Source organism: Labrus mixtus, chromosome 14 (assembly GCF_963584025.1).
Source record: "Labrus mixtus chromosome 14, fLabMix1.1, whole genome shotgun sequence".
Taxonomy (NCBI): Eukaryota; Metazoa; Chordata; class Actinopteri; order Labriformes; family Labridae; genus Labrus; species Labrus mixtus.
This window is the reverse complement of record NC_083625.1, coordinates 2,778,629-2,805,107: the sequence shown is the minus strand read 5'-3', so window position 1 is coordinate 2,805,107 and position 26,479 is coordinate 2,778,629. Positions and strand designations below refer to the sequence as shown.

General features: G+C 41.1%; 2 protein-coding genes across 4 annotated transcripts in view; one reads left to right on the top strand and one right to left on the bottom strand.

Annotated features, from left to right (window-relative positions):
- Window positions 1–3,059: 3,059 nt before the first annotated feature.
- Window positions 3,060–20,787, bottom strand: tmem248 (transmembrane protein 248). 2 transcript variants are annotated; one of them, XM_061056160.1, is made up of 7 exons: window positions 20,446–20,787; window positions 17,702–17,860; window positions 15,913–16,201; window positions 12,857–13,007; window positions 11,188–11,371; window positions 8,220–8,363; window positions 3,060–5,810 (listed from the first exon to the last, which is right to left on the bottom strand). In XM_061056160.1, exons 1-7 carry the CDS (start codon window positions 20,446–20,448, stop codon window positions 5,790–5,792), a joined length of 951 nt encoding a protein of 316 aa, XP_060912143.1. In that variant the 5' UTR covers window positions 20,449–20,787; the 3' UTR covers window positions 3,060–5,789. The 2 variants fall into 2 exon arrangements, with proteins under 2 accessions (XP_060912143.1, XP_060912142.1); XM_061056159.1 differs by having other exon boundaries at window positions 8,182–8,363; window positions 20,446–20,786.
- A 1,709-nt stretch (window positions 20,788–22,496) lies between these two features.
- Window positions 22,497–26,479, top strand: part of lig3 (ligase III, DNA, ATP-dependent) — a 21,881-nt gene continuing 17,898 nt past the window's right edge. For both annotated transcript variants that reach the window (XM_061056122.1, XM_061056123.1), the window contains exons 1-3: window positions 22,497–22,584; window positions 24,068–24,633; window positions 26,352–26,479. In XM_061056122.1, coding sequence (XP_060912105.1) covers window positions 24,096–24,633; window positions 26,352–26,479 — 666 coding nt within the window. In that variant the 5' untranslated portion in view covers window positions 22,497–22,584; window positions 24,068–24,095. The remainder of the gene's footprint in view (window positions 22,585–24,067; window positions 24,634–26,351) is intronic.

The window sequence follows — 26,479 nt, the reverse complement described above, 5'->3', positions numbered from 1 at the left end:
CATTGATTACAGCTGGGCCTCTTCTGAAGATGTGCATGTGAGAATATGCCGAGAAACAGTTCCTCTTTTCTGCTTTCAGGGAGGAGATGCAGACGGAGATGCTCCAGGATTGAACAGGTCGGGTCCACGCTGCACAGCCTGCTGTAACTCTACTTGTTGTGTTTTAGTGTTAAATATTATCTCCCTGTATGTAAACAAGAGCAGGTTTGCAGGTCATGTTTGTTGATTGGCTGCACTCCCTCTCTAATCTGGTATTTATTCGTCTTCACTATCGTTTGCACAGCAGGCATGCATGACATTTTGTCGGATTCTTTTTTTTTTGCAGCTTTGCAGGCAGCGGAACAAAGTGAAGTCATGACATTGACTCCTCATCATGAGTCGATCTGACCCATTAGCAAACAGCAGCTTGTTCACACATCCAGAGGACAGGGAGCACGTTCATGTGGAGTCGTGTTTCTCGCCTCTAGATGAACAACCGTAAAATATTCACTCTCATTTTACCTCTATTTGGTTTCTGTTGCCTCCTGAGAGGAATGGGTATCTCTTTCTGCAAATGCATCTCTTTGCATGGATGTTCACACGGGTCAATATTCAAACGCCTGTGCAGTTTTGTCACTTGCAGGTGTGTTTTAATTGTATTTTGCGCACCCGTTTTATAAACTGCACACATGTTAAGGTAACTTTCACACACGTTTTTATTTAAAGAATATTAATACAGACCTTATTCCTGCAGCGGCCATGTTGCCATGACGTCACGCTCGAGTTGGGAAGCCCAGATGTTGTTTTCACGTCTTACTGTTATGCTTCATACTTTAAGTTTCCTGATTGCTGAGAAAGTAAAAAGACAGGCGGGCATGAAAAACAAACACCCCAACATAGCCATGTCTCCTCCTGGACGCCGTACAATCTGCTCACTAATGCTGCGTCTCTGATGTTGGCGCTGGGCAGCCTTAAAGGGATAGGAAATAAGGAAAATCAGGGGTGGTGCCAGTTAGCCTCGCGATTATATTGTGCACCCGATGTAAAGAGGCTATAGTTCGGTAACTTCATTGCATGAAATCCCCTACTTGCTCTCCTACCAGCATTTCCTGTCTCTCTACAGCTGTCCTTTCAAAGTAAAAGGCAAAAAATGCAGATAAAAAGAGCATGTGTCTGTACTTAAAGGCTTTATGTGATTTTTTGATCCAGCAGATGTCGCCCTTGAGCTCCAGCATGAAACCAAAACAACTTGCGCTGCATTGTTGTGTTAGCATGCTAATGCTAGTGATCTTTATTATGCTGGTATCTTCACACTGCATGTAAATTTACCTGAAATGAGCGTGATCTAGAAACACAGTTAAGCAGTGAGTACAGTATGTTATTCTTCTTTTCTCTAGTCCCTCAATTAAACAACTTTTATACGTGAGGGGAGGAGTCAGCCGGCCGTCCGGGCGATGTAAACAAAGTGAAGATAGGACTCTGAAAACATCACAGACAGTGGGACTCGGGTGTTACACCCATTGTAGACAGTCATGACTCACAGAGTTCAGAGGATATACTTGATTTATACATTTAAGTGTGAAAAATCACATTTAAAGACTTTAATGACTTTAACCATATATATCAGTATTATCTGGATTTCTTTGAGTCAAAGAGTTCTTATTATTCAAGAAACTGCTTCAAAATCAAACCCTATATAAGGAACCTGTTGCCTTGTTTCTCATTAAGTGTAGTTTCTTTTAAACCAAACAAACTTTGAAACAGCAGCTTCTCCTCCACAGCTGAATCTAAATCCTGACTAATTGGCTGATACCTCCCGTTGAGTAAGTTTGTTTATGACAGTTTTTAAGAAAAACATCTTCAGGAGAAATGATTTGGCACTTTCAGGCTTGTTCAAACACCGCTCTTATCTTTTTCTTTTTTCCTCCCACGTGAAACAGCTTGAGCGACGGACTCCCACCATTTAATGTTTCCTTTCAGTGAACAGTAAATTAATTCTCTCCCTCCAGTGGCAGGTCGTTAAATCTGTGTGTGGACAGCAGATACAAAAAACTGTGGCGTCGGAGAAAAAAAAGGAGGGTCATGGACAAAGCTTGGTTGAACTTTTTAGAGTTTTATTTCAACTTGAGTTCATTTACAGCAGTTCCACTGGAGAGGAAAAACGGGTCTGAATGATCATCTAGCCACATTAAACCTATGGTCCTATCTACTGTATGTACAGGGAGGAGGATGCAGCAGGATAGTGCAGAAGGCACAGAGTTGGCTTAATACTCGCCTGTAAGCGCTACTAACATGACAGGAAGAAGAAAAAAAAAAACACACACAAAGTGAAATGGCAGCTTCGTGATGTAAAGCCGACGACACAGCGAGATGATGCAACAAAGGAGACTCCGCCCCTTAGTGATATAGTGGAGGAGTTAAAAATAAAAAAAGAAAACTACAACAAGCGCAAGCATCTGCTCCTTAAAAAAACCCATTTCTCTAAGTGTGCACTTAACAAGCAGCATGGTCATCTGAGCCTCGCGGAGCCCCGAGGTGATACGACAAGTCAGAGTTTGGATTTGTGAAGTTTTACAAGAAAATCAAAAAAAGAAAGTGGACGATGTTAAGGCATATCGCAATTATACAGATGCATTTCTTACCCAAGATTAAAAAAAAAACTCATCAAAAGGAGGGATGAAGAGGACATTAATGAGGAGGGTTTGGCATGCTTCATCTTCACCCTGACACTGACCCAACCGTCCAATGAGAGCTGCAGGATCTTCCAATAAAAATAAAGGAGAGAGTGAAGCTGCAGCGTGAGAGCACAGGAAGGAGTGACGGCGGTTTGCATGCTTGAAAATGAAACGAGGGAAAAAGGAAGACTTGGCCGAGCGTCATTGGATACAGGAGAAGGAGAAAAAGAAAATCACAACTTGAAGAATCAAAACATCTTTCACTCGTTCATGAACACACACACACACACACACACACAGATAAATCAAATCTAATGTACAAAGTGTTTGATGTAATAATGTGACACTGGTGCCACATGGAGGATAATAAACCTTATTATATAAGAACACCACTCGAACCCAAAACATCATTCAAGTAAAGCTTTTTTTAAACTGGACAAATAAAAACAAACAAAAACAAATGTACATCCTGGTTTCAGATCACGTGGAATAGTTGCATCTCAGAGTTGGATTCTGCTGCTTATTGAAAAAGTACATTCAACAGGTACGTCGACGATGATGGAACAAAATGAAAACACAAGAGGTAAGGTCGATGTTTCAGAAATTATTATTGGAAAGGAAGTCGAACTGGACAGAGTGTTGAGGCGGACTTAGACTGTCAATTCTCTTTTCAAGACTGAACGAACAATCGTATTCTAATCTAATTGGTGCATTTTTATTCTGTCTTTTTTTTTTAATTTAAATGATTGTCAAAGTGAGCTCTGACATCAAGATAGAAATGATCAAATCTTGGAAGAGAATCTTTTTTTTCCTCCACAGCTCTGATGCACAAATCTCCTGAAAATATGAGCTGCATGTGTGAACGCAAACGTTAGCGTCACATGTTGCTTCGTCCACCATCTTGGATACGTTATGACTGCAGCGTCCTTTTTTTTTTTGGTTCCTTCTGAAAGCCTCCCGTCTCACAGGGAAATCGTCAGGCTGTGAATAACAGGTTTGGAAAAATTTCAGAGGCCGTCTGGACTTTCTCGAAATTTCAAGGAGTGCATGTGTGAAAACTGCTCAACAGTCGAGATTATTACTTCCTCTTTAGTATCCTTTAAGTAGGCTAATTAACATTTGGTTGCCTAGTAACCACATTTCAGAAACAGTCTAAATCCACCTCAATGTATCCAAACATTTCCCAAACTCTCACCCCAGGTGACTTTTTGCACATTTTGTTGTACCACAAAAATCACAAGAAAATAAAAAGAAACGTAATATAACATCACAGCTATATAAATATAATTATATACTTATATATCATCATTTTTTATAAAGGTTCCTAGAGTTCAAAATCAGACTTTCTACATGTGATATTGGACAAAGTAAAAAAAAAGAAATCATCACAGGGGCAGAGAACCAAAAAAATGTGCAAGAAATCTAAAAAAAAAAAAAGGTGCAGGAACTATGCAAACACGAGCACACCTTCAAATGCCTCCTCGAATAAAACATTTACATTAATAGGAAAATAAAAAAAGGTCACAAGTTAGATTTTTCAAACCACAGGCTCTTTAAAAATGGAAGAAACAAGAAGAAGAGGAGGATGGCTGTAGAAGACGGGAGGACAGAGATGGATCTCCCTGTGTTTTTTTTTTTTTAGCAAGCAAGTCAGCCGTGAGTAAGGCAAGATAAAGTTCTGCTTCATCCAGGTGCAACGGAAAAAAAGATGGAGTCCAACATCAGATAAACTGTGGGAAGCAAAACAAACGACAAAAACGGCTGCAGCAAATGAACGTAAAGAGCGAGGCAGGTGAGCGGCGATGAAGCCACGGAGGAAGAAAAAACTAAAAAAGGCAGAAACTCAGATTTTAAGTGCAGCAAATAAAAAAATATATCCTCAAAAACCACAGGAAGCTTTGCAGTCAATTACCGACCTGCTGACAAGTCAAACACAGACGATGGGACTCGTTAATTCACTGTCCAGACGTTTTAGAGAAATGTGCATCATCTAAACACTCCTCACTCTGATGTCGCACACTCACAGGGAGCAAACAGGATTGTTAATTCGGTAATTAAAAAAAAAATACAATTTGAGAGTTCAGTTTAATAAATTAAAGTGTTTGCATCGTTATCAGACGGGTTTTTGTTCACACTGTCCGGGGAGAAAAAGTGCTAAATTCATACTTTGCTTCCTCGCTGAAGCGATAAGTGCTCAGTGATGAGTTCATCCTTAACGGCATCACAAGCAAACATGTCTCATGAGAGTTAACGTTTGGCTTCTTATCGTGGGAGTTAGAAACGCCGCGATTACAGATCTGAATGCAACAAAGTGAGAGATAAACCAACTTCAGTGGTAGGTGGACACCGTTCCATCCATCCATCCTTTATCTATACCGCTTTTCATGTGCGGAGACGCATGGGGCTGGAGCCAATCACCGATTGGACGAGAGGCGGGGTTACACCGTGGAAAGTACGCCAGCCAATCACAGAGCGGACGTATAGAGACAGACAACGGGCAATTTTAGAGTCTCCAGTTAAACCTATCGAGCATGTCTTTGGACTGTGGGAGGAAGCCGGAGAGAACCCACACATGCACGGGGAGAGAACATGCAAACTCCACACAGAGAGGCTCCTGACAGACAGGGATTCAAACCAGGAACCTCCTCGCTAACCACTGCACCACCGTGCAGCCTCCCCGGTTTCCTCTTGTTTTTTTTTAACCTGCTTGATAAATGAGTCTTGATGATATGATGAATGGCGGTGCAGTTCTTGGGGTCTGGCCTTCTGCTTTGATGGATGTACTGCATGTTCTGACATGGCACACGGGGGACTCAGGCAAAAAAAACACAATCGAATAGAAACAAAAAACAAACCAAACGAGAGAAAAAGAACAGAAGGTTCTGCACAGAATATCAGAGTTCCTACAAATATTTACACGACAGATACAGGCACTTGTATATCTTTGGTTGGAGAAACCCAACATTGCAAGGATAATGCATTCACAGAGCTTTTGTGTCCCCTTGTTGTATTTCCAAGGTTCACTAGGCAACTGGTATGTTTATTTTTTATTTTGTTTATTTTTTTTATTTCTTCTGTTTCTTGGAGTTTTGTCCGTGTCACAAGTAAGTTCTCACACATCTCTCGGGTGTCTGTTTAACCCTCTGACAACGCCACCTGAAACAGAAGACAGGAGGTTACTGAGAGATTCACTGCGGCTCAGAAGCATACCCCCACCACCAGATCCACCACAAACAGATAAAAGAGAGAAAGAAAGTGAAAGCAGAGGATTAAAAAGCATCAGAAATAATCATCGAAGTGTGATCAGATCTCCACCAGTAGTTTTTTTTTTTGATCCAGTAGATGTCGCCCTTGAGCTCCAGCATGAAACCAAAACAAACTGCTGTTTGGCCACGCCTCCTCCATACTGAAGCCTCCGCTCTCCTACATAGACACACCTCCAACCCCCCCTCCCCTCGCGTTCGCATGACCGAGTTATCTAGTAACATCGGCGATCAAATTAGACGACTCGATGTTCTAATATCGGCCGATATTATCAGCTGGCTGAGCCACTTCATGATTTATAACTGAGGCGCACATGACATGAATCGGGGGAAAAGTGAATGGAGGTAATTGGTGAACAAAACGGGATAAAAGAAGAAGAAAGCGGTGAAAAGAAGAGAGGAGATGAAGCATGATAGGCGGGGAAACTGTCACCAAGTTGCAGTGAATATATTTACATGGATTCTGCACTTTTATTTTGAAGGAGCATTTTAAATTCTTCACTAATTCAGGTATTGTCATTCTCACAATATATCAATAATCACAGAAAACTTGTATGGTGATATGACCGTTATTTAGCCCGCCCCACAGCTGCCTGTATATAAAACGGGTTAATTTTAGCTCTGTTGACACTCCATCCCCCGTGTGTGTGTGTGTGTGTGTGTGTGTGTGTGTGTGTGTGTGTGTGTGTGTGTGTGTGTGTGTGTGTGTGTGTGTGTGTGTGTGTGTGTGTGTGTGTGTGTGTGTGTGTGCGCTCTGACTCAGACAATGAGTCAGAGCTTCATCCTGGTACTCTGGACTGCTGCTAGCTGGCTGATGAAAGGTGATACGTGAAGGTTATGCCGTCTGTTTTTTTTGTGCTACAACACACACACACACACACACTCACAGAAGACGGGGATCATCGATTACCTCTGGGAGCGAAATGCAACCACTCACCGATCAGGCAGAGCGAGGAGCGAGGAGCAGCATGTAACACGGTGTTCTTAGGTTTAAAGGGCTTTTGTTTGTGCATCACTAACGATGAATGTGGGACTTTAATCTGCTTAAAAAATAACTATGGAAGCATAATTATTGAGTATTTTTTTTAAATACTTGATTTCATTCTTGTGCAAAAACCTTTTTAACTTTAAACCTCTTCACGATGAATCCTGTTAAAAAAACAATCTGTCATTTCCGGCTAGCAAACTAGCGGCTGTTTTGGAGATCGCTGTTGTGAATCTAAATAGTTTATTTCTGTTCTGATTTCCTTTTTTAAAACTGTTAAATGTATAGATATTAAAAAGTGGTGGTTCGAGCGTTAGGTAACCATCCTCAACTCTTAACGTTGCATTAGCCTAGCTAACCATATGGCGTACTTTTCTCAATATTAAGTACCGTAAAATCCAGAATTGAAGTCCGCTTTATAGGATGCAGTCTGTTGGAAAATTTGGTCCCTGTGACACTGTTTGAAGATAAAATGCTACACGAGAAGTTATGGTGGTGGGCAACTAAGAAACTGTAACTCTCCTGGTCGCTTTTTAGCTCAAAACAGTGTTCAGGGACAACATTTTTTCTTAGAATAAAGTTTGTGTATGTTGTTCAGAAAATATAGCATAGAATTGTTTCACTTCTCCAACTTTTAAATTTCACTCGCAAATCTACATAGCGCACCTTTAAACTGCCTACCTCTGTGACGCTATGACGTGCAATTTCTGTCCAGCTGTGTCGCTTTTTTAGTCCCGTTTGTTTTCAGAGAATATGTTTAAATGTCGCACAGCCAGCCTGGTTTGTGTCGCTTTGTATCTCAGCACAGCTTGTAATACACAATGAACGAGGATGATTATTTAATTGTGAGATCGCGTGCATCGTGTGACTGATGCAGCTGACGGTGTGCGTGTCAGCATTTTATACTGCTTCATCGGTTATGCAGGACGCAGCCAACAAAACAGGTTTTCAAAGTGCGTCTTACACAACAGATTTGACGGTAATTAAAATCAGGCTGCCAGGTTTGATCTCCTGAGCTTCCTTTTTGAGACTTTGCTCTTTGCAGATTCAAAACTCAAAAAGCCGAATCCTTCCCCCACGATTTATTGCCACCAAGCGAAAAGCCCCAAACACAACAAGAGCTGACTGAAGTCTCCTTTGCCCCGCCCCTGCTTAGTGTTAACTTTGAGATTGCTTCATCATAGGTCCATGCAGTTTGCAGAGAAAGCAGAGAATCAAGATTTTGATTGGATAGTGTCTTGGACCAATCAGCGGTCGGTTGAGGCTCGTCTGAAACTACCTGTTCACGTCATAAAGCACTGCTGGTGACTGTTGTACCTTCTCAGGGCAGAAGTCGGGGTTGGTTTGTCGTACTTTGCCAGGTCGTCCCTTTATGACTGCGTAACAGAACATAGTGATGACCATGACAAACAGGAAGTAGCTCGTGTGCATCAGGTGCAGGTTGATGAGGGAACGGTCGTCCTGGAAAGAGTTAGAAAGACGAGAGTTAAATATAGTGGAGTGTACAGAATGAGCTACCTCACCTTTGACAGAACGAGCTACCTCACCTTTGACAGAACGAGCTACCTCACCTTTGACATTAACGAGCTACCTCACCTTTGACAGAACGATCTACCTCACCTTTGACAGAACGAGCTACCTCACCTTTGACAGAACGAGCTACCTCACCTTTGACAGAACGAGCTACCTCACCTTTGACAGAACGAGCTACCTCACCTTTGACAGAACAAGCTAACTCACCTTTGACAGAAAGAGCTACCTCACCTTTGACAGACTGAGCTACCTCACCTTTGACATTAACGAGCTACCTCACCTTTGACATTAACGAGCTACCTCACCTTTGACATTAACGATCTACCTCACCTTTGACATTAACGAGCTACCTCACCTTTGACAGAACGAGCTACCTCACCTTTGACATTAATGAGCTACCTCACCTTTGTCAGAACGAGCTACCTCACCTTTGACATTAACGAGCTACCTCACCTTTGTCAGAACGAGCTACCTCACCTTTGTCAGAACGAGCTACCTCACCTTTGACAGAACGAGCTACCTCACCTTTGACAGAACGAGCTGTCTCACCTTTGTCAGAACGAGCTACCTCACCTTTGACATTAACGAGCTACCTCACCTTTGACAGAACGAGCTACCTCACCTTTGACATTAACGAGCTACCTCACCTTTGACAGAACGAGCTAACTCACCTTTGACATTAACGAGCTACCTCACCTTTGACAGAACAAGCTAACTCACCTTTGACATTAACGAGCTACCTCACCTTTGACAGAACAAGCTAACTCACCTTTGACAGAACGAGCTACCTCACCTTTGACATTAACGAGCTACCTCACCTTTGACAGAACAAGCTACCTCACCTTTGACATTAACGAGCTACCTCACCTTTGACAGAACAAGCTACCTCACCTTTGACAGAACGAGCTACCTCACCTTTGACAGAACAAGCTAACTCACCTTTGACAGAACAAGCTAACTCACCTTTGACAGAACGAGCTACCTCACCTTTGACATTAATGAGCTACCTCACCTTTGACAGAACGAGCTACCTCACCTTTGACATTAATGAGCTACCTCACCTTTGACATTAATGAGCTACCTCACCTTTGACATTAACGAGCTACCTCACCTTTGACAGAACGAGCTACATCACCTTTGACAGAACGAGCTACCTCACCTTTGACAGAATGAGCTACCTCACCTTTGACAGAACGAGCTACCTCACCTTTGACATTAATGAGCTACCTCACCTTTGACAGAACGAGCTACCTCACCTTTGACATTAATGAGCTACCTCACCTTTGACAGAACGAGCTACCTCACTTTTGACAGAACGAACTACCTCACCTTTGACATTAATGAGCTACCTCACCTTTGACAGAACGAGCTACCTCACCTTTGACAGAACGAGCTACCTCACCTTTGACAGAACGAGCTACCTCACCTTTGACATTAACGAGCTACTTCACTTTTGACAGAACGAGTTACCTCACCTTTGACATTAACGAGCTACCTCACCTTTGACATTAACGAGCTACCTCACCTTTGACAGAAGGAGCTACCTCACCTTTGACAGAACGAGCTACCTCACCTTTGACATTAACGAGCTACCTCACCTTTGACATTAACGAGCTACCTCACCTTTGACATTAACGAGCTACCTCACCTTTGACAGAACGAGCTACCTCACCTTTGACAGAACGAGCTACCTCACCTTTGACAGAACGATCTACCTCACCTTTGACAGAACGAGCTACCTCACCTTTGACAGAACGAGCTACCTCACCTTTGACAGAACGATCTACCTCACTTTTGACAGAACGAGCTACCTCACCTTTGACAGAACGATCTACCTCACCTAGCAACAGAAAGGTCAAGAGTCATTCCATCTCTGTCATTTGTTGCTGATGATGGAAACAATGGTCTCTAGCGCCACTCTTTAATCCTCTGTGTGTTTGAGATCAGGTAACAGTCCAGGCATGTCATATATTTGTTTTCAGGCTCACTGGACCGTTCAGTGCACAGTGGAGGCCCGACAATGGGATCATTGTTTAGCAGGAACAATCTACCACCATCGGTATAGAACTAAGACCACATGGCTTTCAGAATGGGCTCCATGTTCAGTCACATTTAGCTTGTCTTATAGAAGGGAGAGGGAGAGTATACCCCGCCTGAAAATTCACAGCTGGAGAATCTGACCTGGGGTTCTCTGAATTTGTTTCTTCCTAGCTTGCAACAACAACTTAAAAAACGTTAACATTGAAACAGATTAAATGCAGGTCAGGGTATAAAATATAGAATACAATAGAATAGAATTACTTTATTGATCCCAAACTGGGAAATTGAAAATGAAACATAAAAAGATAACTTCAAGTTCACTCGCTTAAGGTTCAAGTCATGTTGTTGTATTGAAGAAAATGCTGTAAAGTAGCTCTTCTATCCTAACCAGGATGCTGTTTTACAGGAAATCCTGTCTGTTAATTAACTTTTGACACTCTGTTTGTCTCTATCCATCTCCTCCTTCCTGCATCTCGCTCTATCCCACCATCCAAACACAAGTCTCAGCAGATCTCTGTTCATCATGAGTCTGCTTCAGCTAAAGGACGTTTCTCCTCTCATCTGTAACTTTGCTGAATGTTGCTTAGTAGAGGTGATGAAAAAAAAAGGCTTGTAAGGGGACAGAACTTCAGATATATATGTTCTGGGTCCAGACCGTTAAGTGCTTTAAAAGTCAGAATCAAAAACCTTAAAATAAAGTGAGGTGACTCACATCAGGCACGATGACTGTAAGCTTTGGGTTGAGTGCGTGGTACACCTTGCCGATGGCTCCTTTGTAACACCAGAAGGGGTTGTAGTCCTGACTGTACTTGGTGTCAGAGTCACGGACTGTGGTGAATACCTTGTACCAGGATGTGGCGTTGGTGTACGTCTCTGGCACGCAGTGTGGCGGCTGCCTATAAACCACAACAGAGAGGGACAGAGTTACTTACTGGAGTCCTGGAGTACTTTTTTTTCTAACACTAACATGTGTCTCTAGTCTGTCTACAAACCCCCCAATTATGAGAAAAGTCCATCCTCTCTGTCTTCTGCCTGCTCCACTTTTCAGAAAATGTGTGCTCAAACAGGCCGTTTGGAGATTTTCCCTTCATGACATCACAAAGGGCAGTAGCCCCTCCCCCAGGTGGGTGACACTCCCACAGCTAGGTGTTTGTTCTGCCCTCTGAGTCTGCCTTCTCACCATAAACAATAGGACATGGAGCGAGAAAGCCCGAGTACACCCGAGCCCTTCCAGAGAGGGAGCGTGGTCAGACACAGCTCATTTACATATTTAAAGGTACAGACACAGAAACAGCCTGTTCTGAGCAGGGCTGAAATAGAGGGGTTTATAGACATGATCAAATACAGGATCAGAGTGGATTTAGAACAAGAAACTTCACACACATGTTTTGAGGAGCTCTGACACTTATTTACACTGAAGAGGAGGAGGAGGAGGATAATATCTGACCTTTAATCTGGAAACTTCAACTGCTTCCTAGAATGCAGCCTTGTTTTTAATATCAGATTAACAAAGCGTGATAGCTTGAAGAGCAGTGGGACGGCTTTTCCATCTTTCTGGGAAACTATTTGAGTTTGTAGAAGACTGCATCGAGCTGAGCAAGTTTAACATTACAGGAAACGACCAAGTTTTATTATGCAGCTTGGACGACTCGAGGGACTGACATACATTTCACACCGCTGACAACATCTGCTGCAAACATCTGTCATTCCAGTTAACTGCTGCAAACTCTCATGTATGTTTTATTAAATGCAGCACTGCTAATCGGATCCCAAGAAAATAACATTATGAGTCATCACGTGATGGAAAGTAGCTAATTAATTTATGTGATAACTACTGTAATGAGAGTGGGAGGGGCCGCATACAGCAGGTACAACCCCGATGTCTTTACAGCAGCACGAGCTCAATTTATCATTTAACAACAGTAACACACCCCTATGCAGATGTCAGGAATAAACAGCATGTTCACAGTCTGGGCTTTTCATTTATATCAAGAATCCAAAACCTCTGTGTTTGGCCTTTATACTAATGGGACAGTTTGTCTAAAGGCCCTGACACACCAAGGAGATCGGTGAACGATCGTCGCCCTAGTTTTTGCGCTGTTTCTAGCTCCATCGGCCCCGGTTTGGCCGTCGGCTGTAGTCTTTGCGGTCTGCTTGGTGTGTCAGGATCTTTATAGTCACAGGCCATTTCACCCACTGACTAACTTTGATTGAACTTTGTAGGAAGAGTTAAACCCAAAACATCCGCTAAAGTGAAATGAAAATGTTAGTTTCATTTTAGTTCAGTAACAAAGTTAATGGCGGGCGCTACACACAGAGAGCCCCTCCCCCCCCTCCGCCCCACCCCCACTCCTCTGAGTCAGGGAGGCAGGCCAACTCACACTGTGACTGGAAAGATATTGTTGGCCGCCGTGATGGTCATGCAAGTGCTGAACACCACCTGCTCGCAGTGTCCGTGCAGCACACAGTCGTCTGAGTTCCAGGATACAGGCAGGGTGAACGTGATGTTTATTTCTTCATGGGCTTCCCGGCCTACACACAAACACATGAACACAAGAGCACATCAGATTCTTTATCATCTGAACACAGTGTTTTTCAGGGAGCTAGATCGTTTGAATATTGTCTTTTTAAGTTAGCCGCAATGAAGCTACAACAACCCCAAAGAGAGATGCATCTACTTCCTGCGAGGCAACACTTTGAGCACCTTAACACTCTGTCTGAACAGCGTGCATGCAGCTCCCACAGCGGGACAGCACTGCAGAGCCACCGCCAGAGATACTCGATTTCATAGCAGGCTACTCCCCGGATAACAAATGACAAGACTGATTTTTCATGCTTACGCAACATAATCAAACTGTGAGGCAGGATTAGAAGATTATCTGTCAGACGGAGTGGACTCATGGGTGTGAGTAGAGATGGATAAAGTTGTATCAACATAATTGCATATCCACGAGAAAGAGGGGGGGTTGACTAAATACTCCTTTGAGTTTACATGAAGGGGATCGAGGTAATTTAATCTACATTTAATTGATGTCTGAAACATCTGAAGGCTAATTGGATGGAAAGAAGAAGTTCTCATTAACGCCCCCCCCCTCTTTCCCCATTACATCCAATCATATTATGTGTTCAGGACAGGCTGACAATGTTTGGTGCATTCAAGTGGTGTCTGACAGGTCGGAAAAACGAGTTTCCGAACACCTGCTCAAGTCGGAACAACAACTCGGAAACTCTGTAAAGAATGAGGTGCCCGACTTGACGTCAGAATCGTCCTCACATAAGGGGCAAAATATGTTTTGTTAATGTTATAGTACTTTTTATTAATTCACATATTGCACATCAACTGCACGCAGGACCCTTCATGGATTTAATTTTTTACGATGCCGGCTAATAACACATTAATACAGAATATCCAGAAATTCTAACGCAACCTCTGCTTCACTGACGGTCTTATTTCAGAGATAAACAACTACTTAATTTTGTAAAGGCTCCTATAAAAGAGGAAGTCCACCTCTTCTCTCCTCCTGGACAGTGTGCGCCCTGTGCAGAGAGGACTGTTTACTCTGAGGTACAAAACGTTTGCACAGATCCGTATTGACTTTGCTCATCTGCTCTCGTGGCTTACAAACTTTGTGCCAAGGTAACGTGTTGTTTGCACACAGCTGAGCTTGTAATAAGTTACCAAATGCCGCAGATGGAGAGACAAACAGGAGCACGGTTTTCTGCTGAACTTGGTATATAAAGCATCGTTCAGTCAGAGACATATCAATATCCAAACAGTGGGATTATCCACGTAGGTCAGGGTGAAAAACAAAGCAGGTTTTGAATGAACGTCATCAAAGGCAGAAGGTTAAAACCAACAGACACGGCCAATCTGAGAGGGATTTAAATCAGAGAGACGGGCTGTAAAAATGAAATGAACTGACCTTTAGTGAGGAATCTAACCCGGTCAGATTACAGGAAGGTGAAGCCTGACTTTAGATTTGCTCTGTAGTCAAAGTGAGGAACCTCACGTTGGAATAAACATTTAATTTATTTTCTCAACAATCAGTAAATTTAAGTCCGTTGGGTTAAAAAAAAAAAAAAAAACAATATTTGACGACATAGTTATGTCTTTAAAGACGACGTTTGATTGACGTTTAAAATGGATTTTGATCTTCTTGAAGTGGAAGCAGAACCACCGCCCGATGTCGCTGACGCCAAGACACAACCATCGAACGAGTTGTCCCCGCAATCGTAAATTAAAAAAGTGAGAAACAGAAAACAGATTGTACAGACTGACTGTGACAGAGCAGCTGAACTGTTTTTCATTTTAGCCCAAAGCTTTCTGTGGAGTCAAGTTTGTCCAGACTGAAGCGTGATTTGAAATAAATTAGGGTTAAAATGTTTTATTTGCTTTTTTTTTTAAATTTATTTTTGGGCTTTTTTATGCCTTTAAAGGCGATTTATTGATCCAGCAGATGTCGCCCTTGAGCTCCAGCATGAAACCAAAACAACTCGCGCTGCATTGTTGTGTTAGCATGCTAATGCTAGCGATCTTTATTATGCTCGTATCTTCACACTGCATGTAAATTTACCTGAGATGAGCGTGATCTAGAAACACAGTTAATCAGTGAGTACAGTATGTTATTCTTCTTTTCTCTAGTCCCTCAATTAAACAACTTGATATTTGATTTCTATTATATTTAAGTGTGAAAAAACACATATTAAGCCTTAGGAACCACAGGTCGGATTTGAACCCAGGCCGTCCGCTTGGAGGGCTACAGCCTCTGTGGGGCGTGCACACTAACCACTGTGCCACCGGCATCCGAGGGTTAAAATACTTTAAGGCAACATTGAATTTAAAGGTCAAACGTCATTTTCTGTTGGGTATTGTTTATTGCAACACTCTGACTTTCTACCAGGAAGTAGAATGACATGAAACAATGTGATAAAAAAGTTTTACACAACAGGTTAGAGATGTTACTTTTTAACAGGTAGATGACTTAAGTTGTAAAAATATGTCTGATAAACAATAGGTCGGTTCATTGTGTCACCACAGCGTGGTTAGTAAACACTCTCTGGATTCTTTGCTCCTCTCTGACGTCAAACTGGAAATCTGAAAATCTGTTGTGTGGACAAACTGCAACTGAGTTTGTTAATCTTGAGCTTTGAGGATGTTGTTATAGACTTAAACGTGAGGATCATAAACATGAATCCACAATAGAACACACACACACACACACACACACACACACACACACACACACACACACACACACACACACACACACACAATTGAATTTCTCCTTGAAGTTGTTTTAGAAAACTTTCACACAGAGTACAACCTTCAGTCCCGACTTGACGAAGCTGTATCTAACTCACTTATTTCCCGTTAACACAAACTGATTCTGCTTCTGAACACCTAAAAGTGACGACAGTAAAAAAGAAAACGACCTACCAGACAGGCCGACCTGCTGCCCCAGCACCGTGGCGTACAGATGAGTGATATTGCGCGAGTACCCTCCAAAGGGGCGCTGGGGGTCCAGCGTGAGGGTGATGGGGACCGAGATGTTGATGGGACCCGAGTCCTCCAGCAGGAGGGGGACCTGGGTGCTGGAGCGAGCCTGACCGCTGGTCACCACCATGCTCTCCGGCGTGGTCGACTCGTTCAGGCCGTGCTTTATCGTCTCGTTCTCCGACACGCAGAAGTCCAGCTCGTTGTAGCGCAGCAGGAAGGTGTTCCAGTCCTACGGGGAAGATATGTTTCGATCGTTAAGAGAGGAGATCCAACATTTATAAACTGATTATAGACGGTATTTTTTTCTAGGCTGCGTAAACATATTTAAATGAAAATGACCGATATGACAAAGGAGACACCAGACAGAGTGTTAGAGCGTCAGAGGAACGTTTAGCAGGTCAATAGTGTGTGACTGTTCAAATGCTTTCCTGTAATTACGCAATCAAAGTACCTCGTATTTCACCTGTATACTTAGATCTTAGTCTGATTTATACAGCGCCTTTCAAGAAGCCCAAGGACGTCTGATTTGTATCTGGAGGTGCAATTTTGAAAAGCATTTATTTTTTACTATTCAGATTAATGTGCAAAGGTTTATCCACATCCACTTCTAGTGCTTTCACACTTTAAGAAAACTCCTGAAAAACTCTGGACATTTCCAGGAGGAGCTGTATGTGTGAACGACGTCACCCGGAGTTTCTCCTGCCAGCCTCTTGGTATTTTTTTCCGCAGCAAGTTCGAGTGAGCTGATGTGAGAACGCAGCAGGATATTCTCAGGAGAATTCACCTCGAGCCAATGGGAGGGGGGGGAGTGACGTTTATTTACTGTGACTGCTGCACGGTGCATCGAGTGTCTGCATGCGACCGCTACGATCTGCATGCATGTATTTAAACGGCTGCATTGTGTTTCCTGGTCTCCAGTTTGTTCTTCTCCGCTCTTTTGTAGATATTGTGATTCTGTTGAACTACACGTAGCACTGATATAAAGACAAATATTCTCATTACAGCGTCGTATAGCGCAGCCTTCCCCAAACTTAAGACTGCCGCGGCCCGCTTTGAAATACAAAATTACTCCGGGGCCCGTTATACTTTTTTTTTTTTTTTTTTTAAGACTACACCTGTAACTTTCAGTTAGAGTAAATTATTGGACATGACAACATGATATTATGGCAAGATAGACACAAAATGTTTACTGAACAATATGTCCATGAATAGTCATGATAAGCCTTACTAATCACTTAAAGGGTTGACTCGTGGTAAATCATCATTATTATGATATTTCTTTTATTTTTAGGCCAACCTGCAGTACCCACACGGCCCACCAGGGGGCCGCGGCCCACACTTTGGGAAGCACTGGTAAAGCGGACGCTACCTCAGGAGACCTCCTCCCGTCTGAAAACAGCTTCATTACTCGATACCAGTCTTTACATCGGCATGTACATTAGAGCAGTTTAAAAAGGGGTCAAAGGTCACATATAGCTCGCTCTGTATTTGAAGAAAACTTTGATTCCTTCATTGCTCTTCCTAATAAATGTAACATCACTTCATTTTCCCGGCGACACTCAGAAAAGTCTGAGTAGATCAAAAACAGGAAGTGACAGAGTTCAAAACGTTGCAGTAATGATTCCTCGCAGCACTAAGGTCATGAGCTGACATTTCAGCTGGTACTCGAGAGGCACTTTATTGGAGCAGACGATATTTACTCCCTCTTCTCTGCGTGGCTGTGACTCACCTCCGTCAGCTCCGGAGACTTGATCTCCTTAATCTTGAAGAAATAGCCGATGGTCAGGAAGGCGATGGCCACCGCGCTGACGCTGATCATAAAAATGACCAGCGGCGGACGGTTGTTGATGTAGCTTCTCAGGTTGTCTATAGGATTCAACAGGTACACCTGCATGTGGACAAATAAAACAATCATCTCATGAGTCATACGGGTTTCAATCAAACATCAGCGGTGAATAATCAGCCTTCACAAAGAGTCTTTAAGATCTTTGACTGCACAGACTTATGAAAAATATGCAGGTAATAGTTGCCCCGGCGACAGGACTCTCCGTTAGGTGACTTTTGAATATTTTAAAAAAGTGATGCATCAGTGAAAAGAGCCATTGGAATATGATTCATACGAGTGGCAGTCTCAGACAATAGAAGACTGTGGTTAAAAGTTTAGAGTATAAAATTAAAGGGAGTGTGATTTAAATCTTCTTCGATACCTGACAGCGCACACGATGAGGTCACAAAGAGAGAAATACTGTCAAACTGTTGATGTTGTTAATCTGTGTGTAACTTAAAGCTGTGCTGAAAAACAATCTATAAATCGTCATGTGATCCTTGGAAACTCTGCAGACGCTACAGAATGGATACGGCTGCAAAGCTGTGATGACAGTAAAGTCGATTGACCCATCGTGCCGTTCATAATAACATCATAGCAACAGCTCTGCGATTTAAATATTTGAATGTATACCATATCGTAGGGGTTGTGGGAAATACCCAGCCCAAACTTAAAGGCTTTATATGTGATTTTTCACACTTAAATGTAGAAATCAAGTATATCCTCTGAAAATAACTCTGTGAGTCATGACTGTCTACAATGGGTGTAACACTCGAGTCCCACTGTCTGTGATGTTTTCAGAGTTTTCAGAGTCCTATCTTCACTTTGTTTACATCGCCAGGACGGCCGGCTGACTCCTCCCCTCGTGTATAAAAGTTGTTTAATTGAGGGACTAGAGAAAAGAAGAATAACATACTGTACTCACTGCTTAACTGTGTTTCTAGATCACGCTCATGTCAGGTAAATTTACATGCAGTGTGAAGATACGAGCAGAATAAAGATCGCTAGCATTAGCATGCTAACACAACAATGCAGCGCGAGTTGTTTTGGTTTCATGCTGGTGCTCAAGGGCGACATCTGCTGGATCAAAAAAATCGCATATAAAGCCTTTAAGGTTGAGATTTCTGTAGGTCAAAATCATCATCACCATTTTTTTTAAATTCTCTGCCTACTATAAGGCTTTAAAATTACCCACGATGCATTTCTGTTAGTACTTGCTCACAATCGCAGAGTCTATTGTTCTTTTATGAAGGAGAAAACATGTCTGACAGAAGTTGCTCTTATTAAATTTTAAATGAAATTATTCAGATTCCGAGCCGTTAACATGGGATGTGGTCCAATGGGCTCGGGCTTTTTTCACACATCAGACAAACAGGAGGAGTTATTGAAAGGCTAGCGTAAAGAAGAGCGTTTGAAAAGAAGCCACAGATTCAGCCGATGTGATGGACGAGGGAAAGGCTGTTCCAGAGTTTTGGCAGCTTTGATTGTAATGACATGAGGCGGCAATATTTGATAAAGCAATCTGTAAACACCAGCTCTACCAACCAACAAGCGGTGAACCACACCTAAAACAATGTAGCTGTGCAAATGTCACACTTCAAGACAACTGACTTATTCTTTATCTTTTTTTACATTAAACTAAACACCAACCTGTTTCTAAAGACGCACTGAACACTAATTCAATGGGACATCACGTGAGCTTCCTTTGGCAAACACAGGTGTCACACAGGTGTTATTTATCAGCTTGTTTCAAGCTCCAAAGACCAAGACGAGTATTGGATCTATTGCAGGCTTTTTGCATCATTTGCTGTAGACCAAATTTAAAGTCGACGGTGTGCTGTTGGTTTCTGAAAGTGTCATCTGTCTTGCATGGAAATTGTAGACGTGAGACTTCACAAAAGACCTCACAATGGACTTCTAAAAGATGACATTCAAATAGAACAAACGTCAGTGTTATTGAAACGCAGGAACAATAACATGCTGTGATGAACACTGTGCACAATAAGGACCTGTCATACAGCAGGAGTGTGGAGTAGTGCGCGGTGTTTTTCCTCCTGACTGCAGCCAGGTGACATGCTGCTGTCAACCTTGTAGCTCTGCAAGCTAAGCTACCTACCTACCTACCTGCCTACCTACCTACCTACCTACCTACCTGCCTGCCTACCTGGCCCTCAGACAATTGTTCCGGTGTTATGCCAGGAATTGCACCCCTGCTGAGAAATGCATGCACCTTGCGGGACAATGCATAAAATATAGCAGACACAATTTCAACACTGGCCGTATTTTGCATCCACTCTTACAACACTACGCTGCCGTGTTTTGCATCCACCCTTCAGTTTACTCTACGCACACTTCAGAGTCTAAACACTGTCTGCAGGTCATATTTACACAGGATGATGAAAATGCGTCTTCAGCAGAGTCTGCGCAACAAGAAGGACACTTAAACTTCAGATAGGCTACTTTCTTTGTCATCACAGACTCCACCTGATCCAGGTTTTCCAAAAGCACTTCCGCGAAGGGTGCGTGCAATTATCTGCAGGGGTGCATTTCTCGACGTAACACCTGGATGTCACAACAACGTGACAGTCGTGACATTTTGAAGGATACAACTGGTTAAATGAACAAACCAACACATGAGCAGCTCTCACCATTTTTTCTGTCGGTGCATGCGACGGATGCTAGCTCGGAGGTTTGTTGTGGGCCACAGTTTTGCTAGTCTGTGGTGCTAGCTTCCCTGCTTTGCTTTGCTTTGCTTGCGTCCCTTAGTCCCTCCTGAAAATACCGCTGAACAACAAAAGTCGGTGTTCGGTGGAGACAGCCAGACTTTCAGTGCAATCGACACCACGTATACTCCTTCCCATTCTTTTTGCTCTGTAATTCACTGCAGCCCTGATGAGAAATATCTCAAGAAGAGTAGCGACTGGAACAGCGTCAATAATGTCTCTGGGTCCTCCCTCCCCGCCGACATCTCCTCCGCGCACCCGCACTGCGCAGAAACGCAGCTCACCTCTCTTCTCGTGATTACCGGAGGAAATGTGCGCAAGAAATAGTCCGTGCTCGCATTGAGTTCTGTTCACATCTACGCCTTTTACGTAGACAACCACTGATGTGTTTCAGGCGTGTTTACAATTTGTTTAAAGCGGGCTTCTGCGGCTTTAAGGCTGGAGAGAAAGTGCAGCAGGGGGAGGGTTTTTTTGTGTTGCGGAACTGCCAAGACATGTTTGACATGTGGGAACTATTTTACAGATAATGAAGCCACATGACAGATGATAAAAAAATAGTTTAGAATCCCTTAACAGCAGTGGCTTTCCTGATGAACACCAAATGGAAACATTTAGGTTTTTAAGGATAAAAGATGTGCAGTGCAATGTTTTGTTCTTACTACTATTTTGTGATGGAGTTTGATTTCAATAAATAGAATAGAATTACTTTATTGATCCCAAACTGGGAAATTGTGGCGTTACAGCAGCAGGTTGTCCAAACACACAATATGAGCAAAAAACACAATATTAGCAAATCTAAATATAATATAATATTAAATACAAAGTAAATAAGCACTAAAAATATCAAAACTAAGAATGAGAATATACACAACCAGGATTTAACTTAACATTACTAGTCTTAAATATGAAAGATTAAATGTAAATGTGTAAAAACAGAGTTGTAAATGGACAGTATTGACATAAGTTAAAGTGCATGAGTGTAGTCATATTATCAGCAGAAACTATTCAATATAACGGCGAGTAGACAGACAAATGAAGTGAACAAATAAAGTGGACCACCCGCCTTTATATTTCAATATATATCTTTATAGTTTGTGCATTTTACAATGAGATATTGGTGGTGCATACTAATCATTAGGTATTCTTACTCAGACTTTTATATGTATGGAATATATATGGAAATAAACAAATAAAAACTGCACTGTAAATCCACTATAAATTCTCTTGCAGGTAACTCACAACTTTAATAGTAATGACTGTTTCCTCATGTGACTGGCAAAGGAAGGGCAATCAAGAAAATAGAAAGGGAGCAGAGAACCATCACCATCCTCACAAACCCCACAAAATAACACACTGAATATGCGGCAATCATGGTTACTGTTTTTATTTCTTTTCCTAAATAAAGCATGAGAAAAATCTTATATTTTGCGCTAATAATTTGTATATAAATGCACTTCTTCCGCAAAGCATGAACACAATTAATAATAAAACAATAAAGATCAAAAATAGTTATAAAACCCTTTATTTATATTTATTTATAGGTTCTTATTGGTACTTCTTTGGCTCATCCAGCAGGTGGTGCTGTTTGTATTAAACGTCCATTCACGCCCATACACTCTGGCTATCCAATCAGAATAGTTACTTTAATCCAAACCCCGCCCCATTTCGCGTGCTGGCCACTGTTGCCCATGCCGTGCACATTTTTCAAAAGCTGCCGCAAGTTAAAATGATTTCACAGAGAGTTTCCGGTTTGTTAAATAAATCCTACAAAATAAAGTTAAAACGTCACTTATTCTTACACTCAATTCTTTTTTTATTTTGTCTGAAAGGTAGAGTAACGTAATGTCCGAGGTATATTAAGGTTTCACACTCACATAAATATAACTTTAGTTCGCGAGTATTGCAATAATAGAAAATTTTTCGCGTTGGCGTTTATATTTTGAAAAAGCAAACCCGGAAGTGCTTAATGTCCGTTAACTTGACACCGCTTAGCTGTTAGCTCACAACAATGCGGAGGTGCAGCGATATTAACCGTTCTTTCATATAAAACTAAGCTCCGACGAGGTACAGTAGCTTATTATTTGTGAATATATCAGCAAAAAGTCAACACTTCTATCTTAGTTTTTGCATAATTTATTATGAGCCTGCCCTCTTGTTGTGTGTGGGACTTAGTGTGTAACGTCGATGCTAATGCTAATGAACTAGCCAGCCTAACAATTGACTTCGTGTCACTAGTCGGAGGTAAAAGTAAAACACACACTTTACACTAATGTTTGACTTTATTCATAAAGAAGAAGTAGCAGCAGTAAATTAGGACATTATCTGTACACATGCACGAAAAGTATTAGATAACACCTTACTAAACATTGAGTTATTATTAAAGTTCTATTATTGTATCTACTACTTTGTGTACATGTTTGGAGGATCATTGGACTGTATATCATCTTGCAGCGGATCATGTCCAGACATGTTGCACACAGATTATATCAGATTATATTGTATAGTTTCTGTTTATAACATGTCTACACTCATGCACTTTAACTTATGTCAATACTGTCCATTTACAACTTTTTTTTTTTACACATTTACATTTAATCTTTCATATTTAAGACTAGTAATGGTAAGTTAAATCCTGGTTGTATATATTCTCATTCTTAGTTTTGATATTTTTAGTGCTTATTTACTTTGTATTTAATATTATATTGTGTTTAGATTTGCTAATATTGTGTTTTTTGCTCATATTGTGTGTTTGCACAACCTGCTGCTGTAACGCCACAATTTCCCAGTTTGGGATCAATAAAGTCATTCTATTCTATTCTATTCTATTTTATTTATATATATATATATTTTTTTTTTTATTGTATTCTATTTTTTTTATTCTATTCTATTCTTTTATTTTTTTTATTTTATCTTATTTTATTTTTTATTTTATTCTATTCTATTTTTCTATTTTTTTTATTCTATTTTTTATTTTTTACTCTATTCTATTCTTTTATTCTATTCTATTCTATTTTATTTATATATATATTATTTTTTTTATTGTATTCTATTTTTTTATTGTATTCTTTTATTTTTTATTTTATCTTATTTTATTTTTATTTTATTCTATTCTATTCTATTTTTTTATTTTTTTATTCTATTTTTTTTTTTACTCTATTCTATTATTTTATTTTATTCTATTCTATTTTATTCTATTCTATTCTATTCTTTATTCTATTCTATTCTATGCTATAATCTTAAGCAAATTGAGACACTGAGATAAAAACATGGAAAGTTATAGGATAGATTATCATGTTGGGGAAACACTAGGATCTACTTTGTGTACATGTTTGGAGGATCATTGGACTGTAAATCATCTTGCAGCGGATCATGTTCAGACATGTTGCACACAAATTATGTTAATCAATGAACTATGGATACTCAATATGGGCAAGCCCAGTCAGTTTATATGGTATCAGCCTGAACTCAAGCTGATAGTAATGTGAAATTAGCCGTACTTTAGGACTCTTCATTTTCTAAATCAATATGTTCCTTTGTTTTTTTTTAGGTTGTAACCCGCCCACCATCACATCTGGATGCAGAGACAGCTAATTCTGTTGACTCAGAGGGCTGTTTGGATAGGTCGACAACCTTTTGGCACACTTATCAGGCTGTGGGGAGAGTGTAGAGCCTCTTCTGTGTCTTCATGCTTCAAACCTACAACTGGTGATTCGTTGCAGATTTTCAGGGACATCCATCCCTTCTCTGTGGTTATCCATAAGAGAAGACTTCTCCAAAACAATCCTCCCAATTTCTCCCTACATCGGTGTTATTCCAGCGAGCCTGACATGTCAGAACAAAGGTTCATAGTGGAGTACGCCAAACGAGGCACCGCAGGATGCAAGAAATGCAAGGACAAAATCCAAAAGGGCATAGTGCGCATAGGGAAGATTGTGCCAAACCCGTTCAGCGAGTCTGCAGGAGAGATGAAGGAGTGGCATCATGTGAAGTGCATATTTGAAAAGCTGGAAAGGGCAAGAGCCACCACCAAGAAGATCGAGGACATCACAGATCTGGAGGGCTGGGAGGAGCTGCAGGATGAAGACAAGGAGATCATCAACAAACATGTGTCAGGTACAGGTTCTTTAGGATTTATTCTCCCATCGCACAATTGAAACAGTTGTCGCTCGGGCTGGGAATCTTCGGGTGTCTCACGATTAGATTTCTATTCTTTGAGTCACGATTTGATTCAAAAAGATTCTGGATTCATGGTTTCAAAGTCTATTTTTGAATAAGTCCATACTTCAGGATGTACTCTGGTCATCTGTGAGACTGGCTGAATTTCTTACTGCTCTATTTGGCATTCTACTGAGTGAAAGAACTAGAACTTAGCAGGGAGTGACTGATAATAGCCACAAAAAGGGAAGTTATAAGTATTTTTAAAATCTCTTTAGATAAGAATCTCGATTTTTAAATAAATCGATTTTTTTCCCACCTCTAGTTGTCTGGGTCAATAAACCGGACCAAAGCAGTGTTGATACCATCTACTGTCCACAGAACTTCACCTTTCAGTATTATATCATTTAATTGGAATTTAAAAATTCATCCCATAATGTAGTTAACGAGTGAAAGATAATGAGGAAAAAATCTAAATGCATCACACATCAGTACTGCTCTGAAACAAGAACTCCTGTTTCACTTATTGTTTAAGTTTTAATAAGCAGTGGTTTGGTAATGCTGTCCTATTCTTTATTACCTGCAAGGTATGTCTTGCTCTTCATTGTTGAACTGTCAGCAGTATACCTGTTTAACCAGAACAACTTACGAGTCACCACGTTTTATGACATGTAGGGTTGTTGTTACTGACTGCTCACTTCATTAAGAAAAGGAGCTGGATTTTATTATTTATTTATATTTTTGATTTAGGACCAAACATTATTATACTGTAGTGCAGCATAGTGTCGTCACTAGTGTTGTAGTCTTTAGTGAACTAACTGAGACCAAGACATACCTGAGACCAGAGTGCTCCAAGACCGAGACATTTATGGTAGGGCTAGAGACCGAGTCAAGACCAAGACCATAAATATCATCATCTTGTGTGCAGGGGGCTTCACTTACTTAGACTGTAACACCGGGAAGGTTGCAGGTTTTACCGGGGGATAAAAATCAAACTACAAATTAATTTAAGTTATTTGTTCTTTTAAAAAGAGGCGTTTTCCTTCTAATCGCAGTAATGACGAGGAAAAATTGTGTCAGTTGTGGTCTTGACCGGTCTTGATTTAAAATCCGGAGTCCGCCCAATCTGAGAGCGAGTCAAAGTGCTTTCAGTTCTGAGACGAGACCTTCAAAAAGTGATCTTCAGACCAAGACCGATTTCTAGTTTTCACAATACCAGAATTTTTGACTCCAATACAAGTAAAGATGAATGTTTCGATACCTTGGCAACAGAACATCGGCTAATTTATTATTATTTAATTGACAGCAATTGCAAACAAACTCCTTCACTCTGTCTAAAAAGCACAAATACGTTTGTATATGTGTCAAGTTTTTGTGCGATTTAGACCAAGCTCTCTTTCTCTAACGGCAGCTTTGGGTTAAAAAAATGATGTAGGGTCTGTAGGTTTAAGCTAATCTTTTTAATACAGTTGATCATTTAAATAACGGAGGTCGTATCTTTTTTAAAATTTTATTAAAAAGTATCAAATAAAAATTTGACTGCTGCAGTGAAACCTTGCCATACAAATCTTTATTGTGTCCTGATGTAAGTTTATTAAAGCCGTTACTCTTCTTGTACTTTTAAACTTGGTAAGGTATTCTCTTTTATATCAAACCCATTCTTCTTCCTCTCGTAGACCTGATGGCCAAAGTCAGTTCAACTCCGAAGAAGAAGGTTCAGGCGAAGATGAACCCCAGCGGCCAGCTAATGGCTCCTCCTGCTGACCCATCGCTCAACGCTCCGCGCAAGTTCTCAGGCTTCACG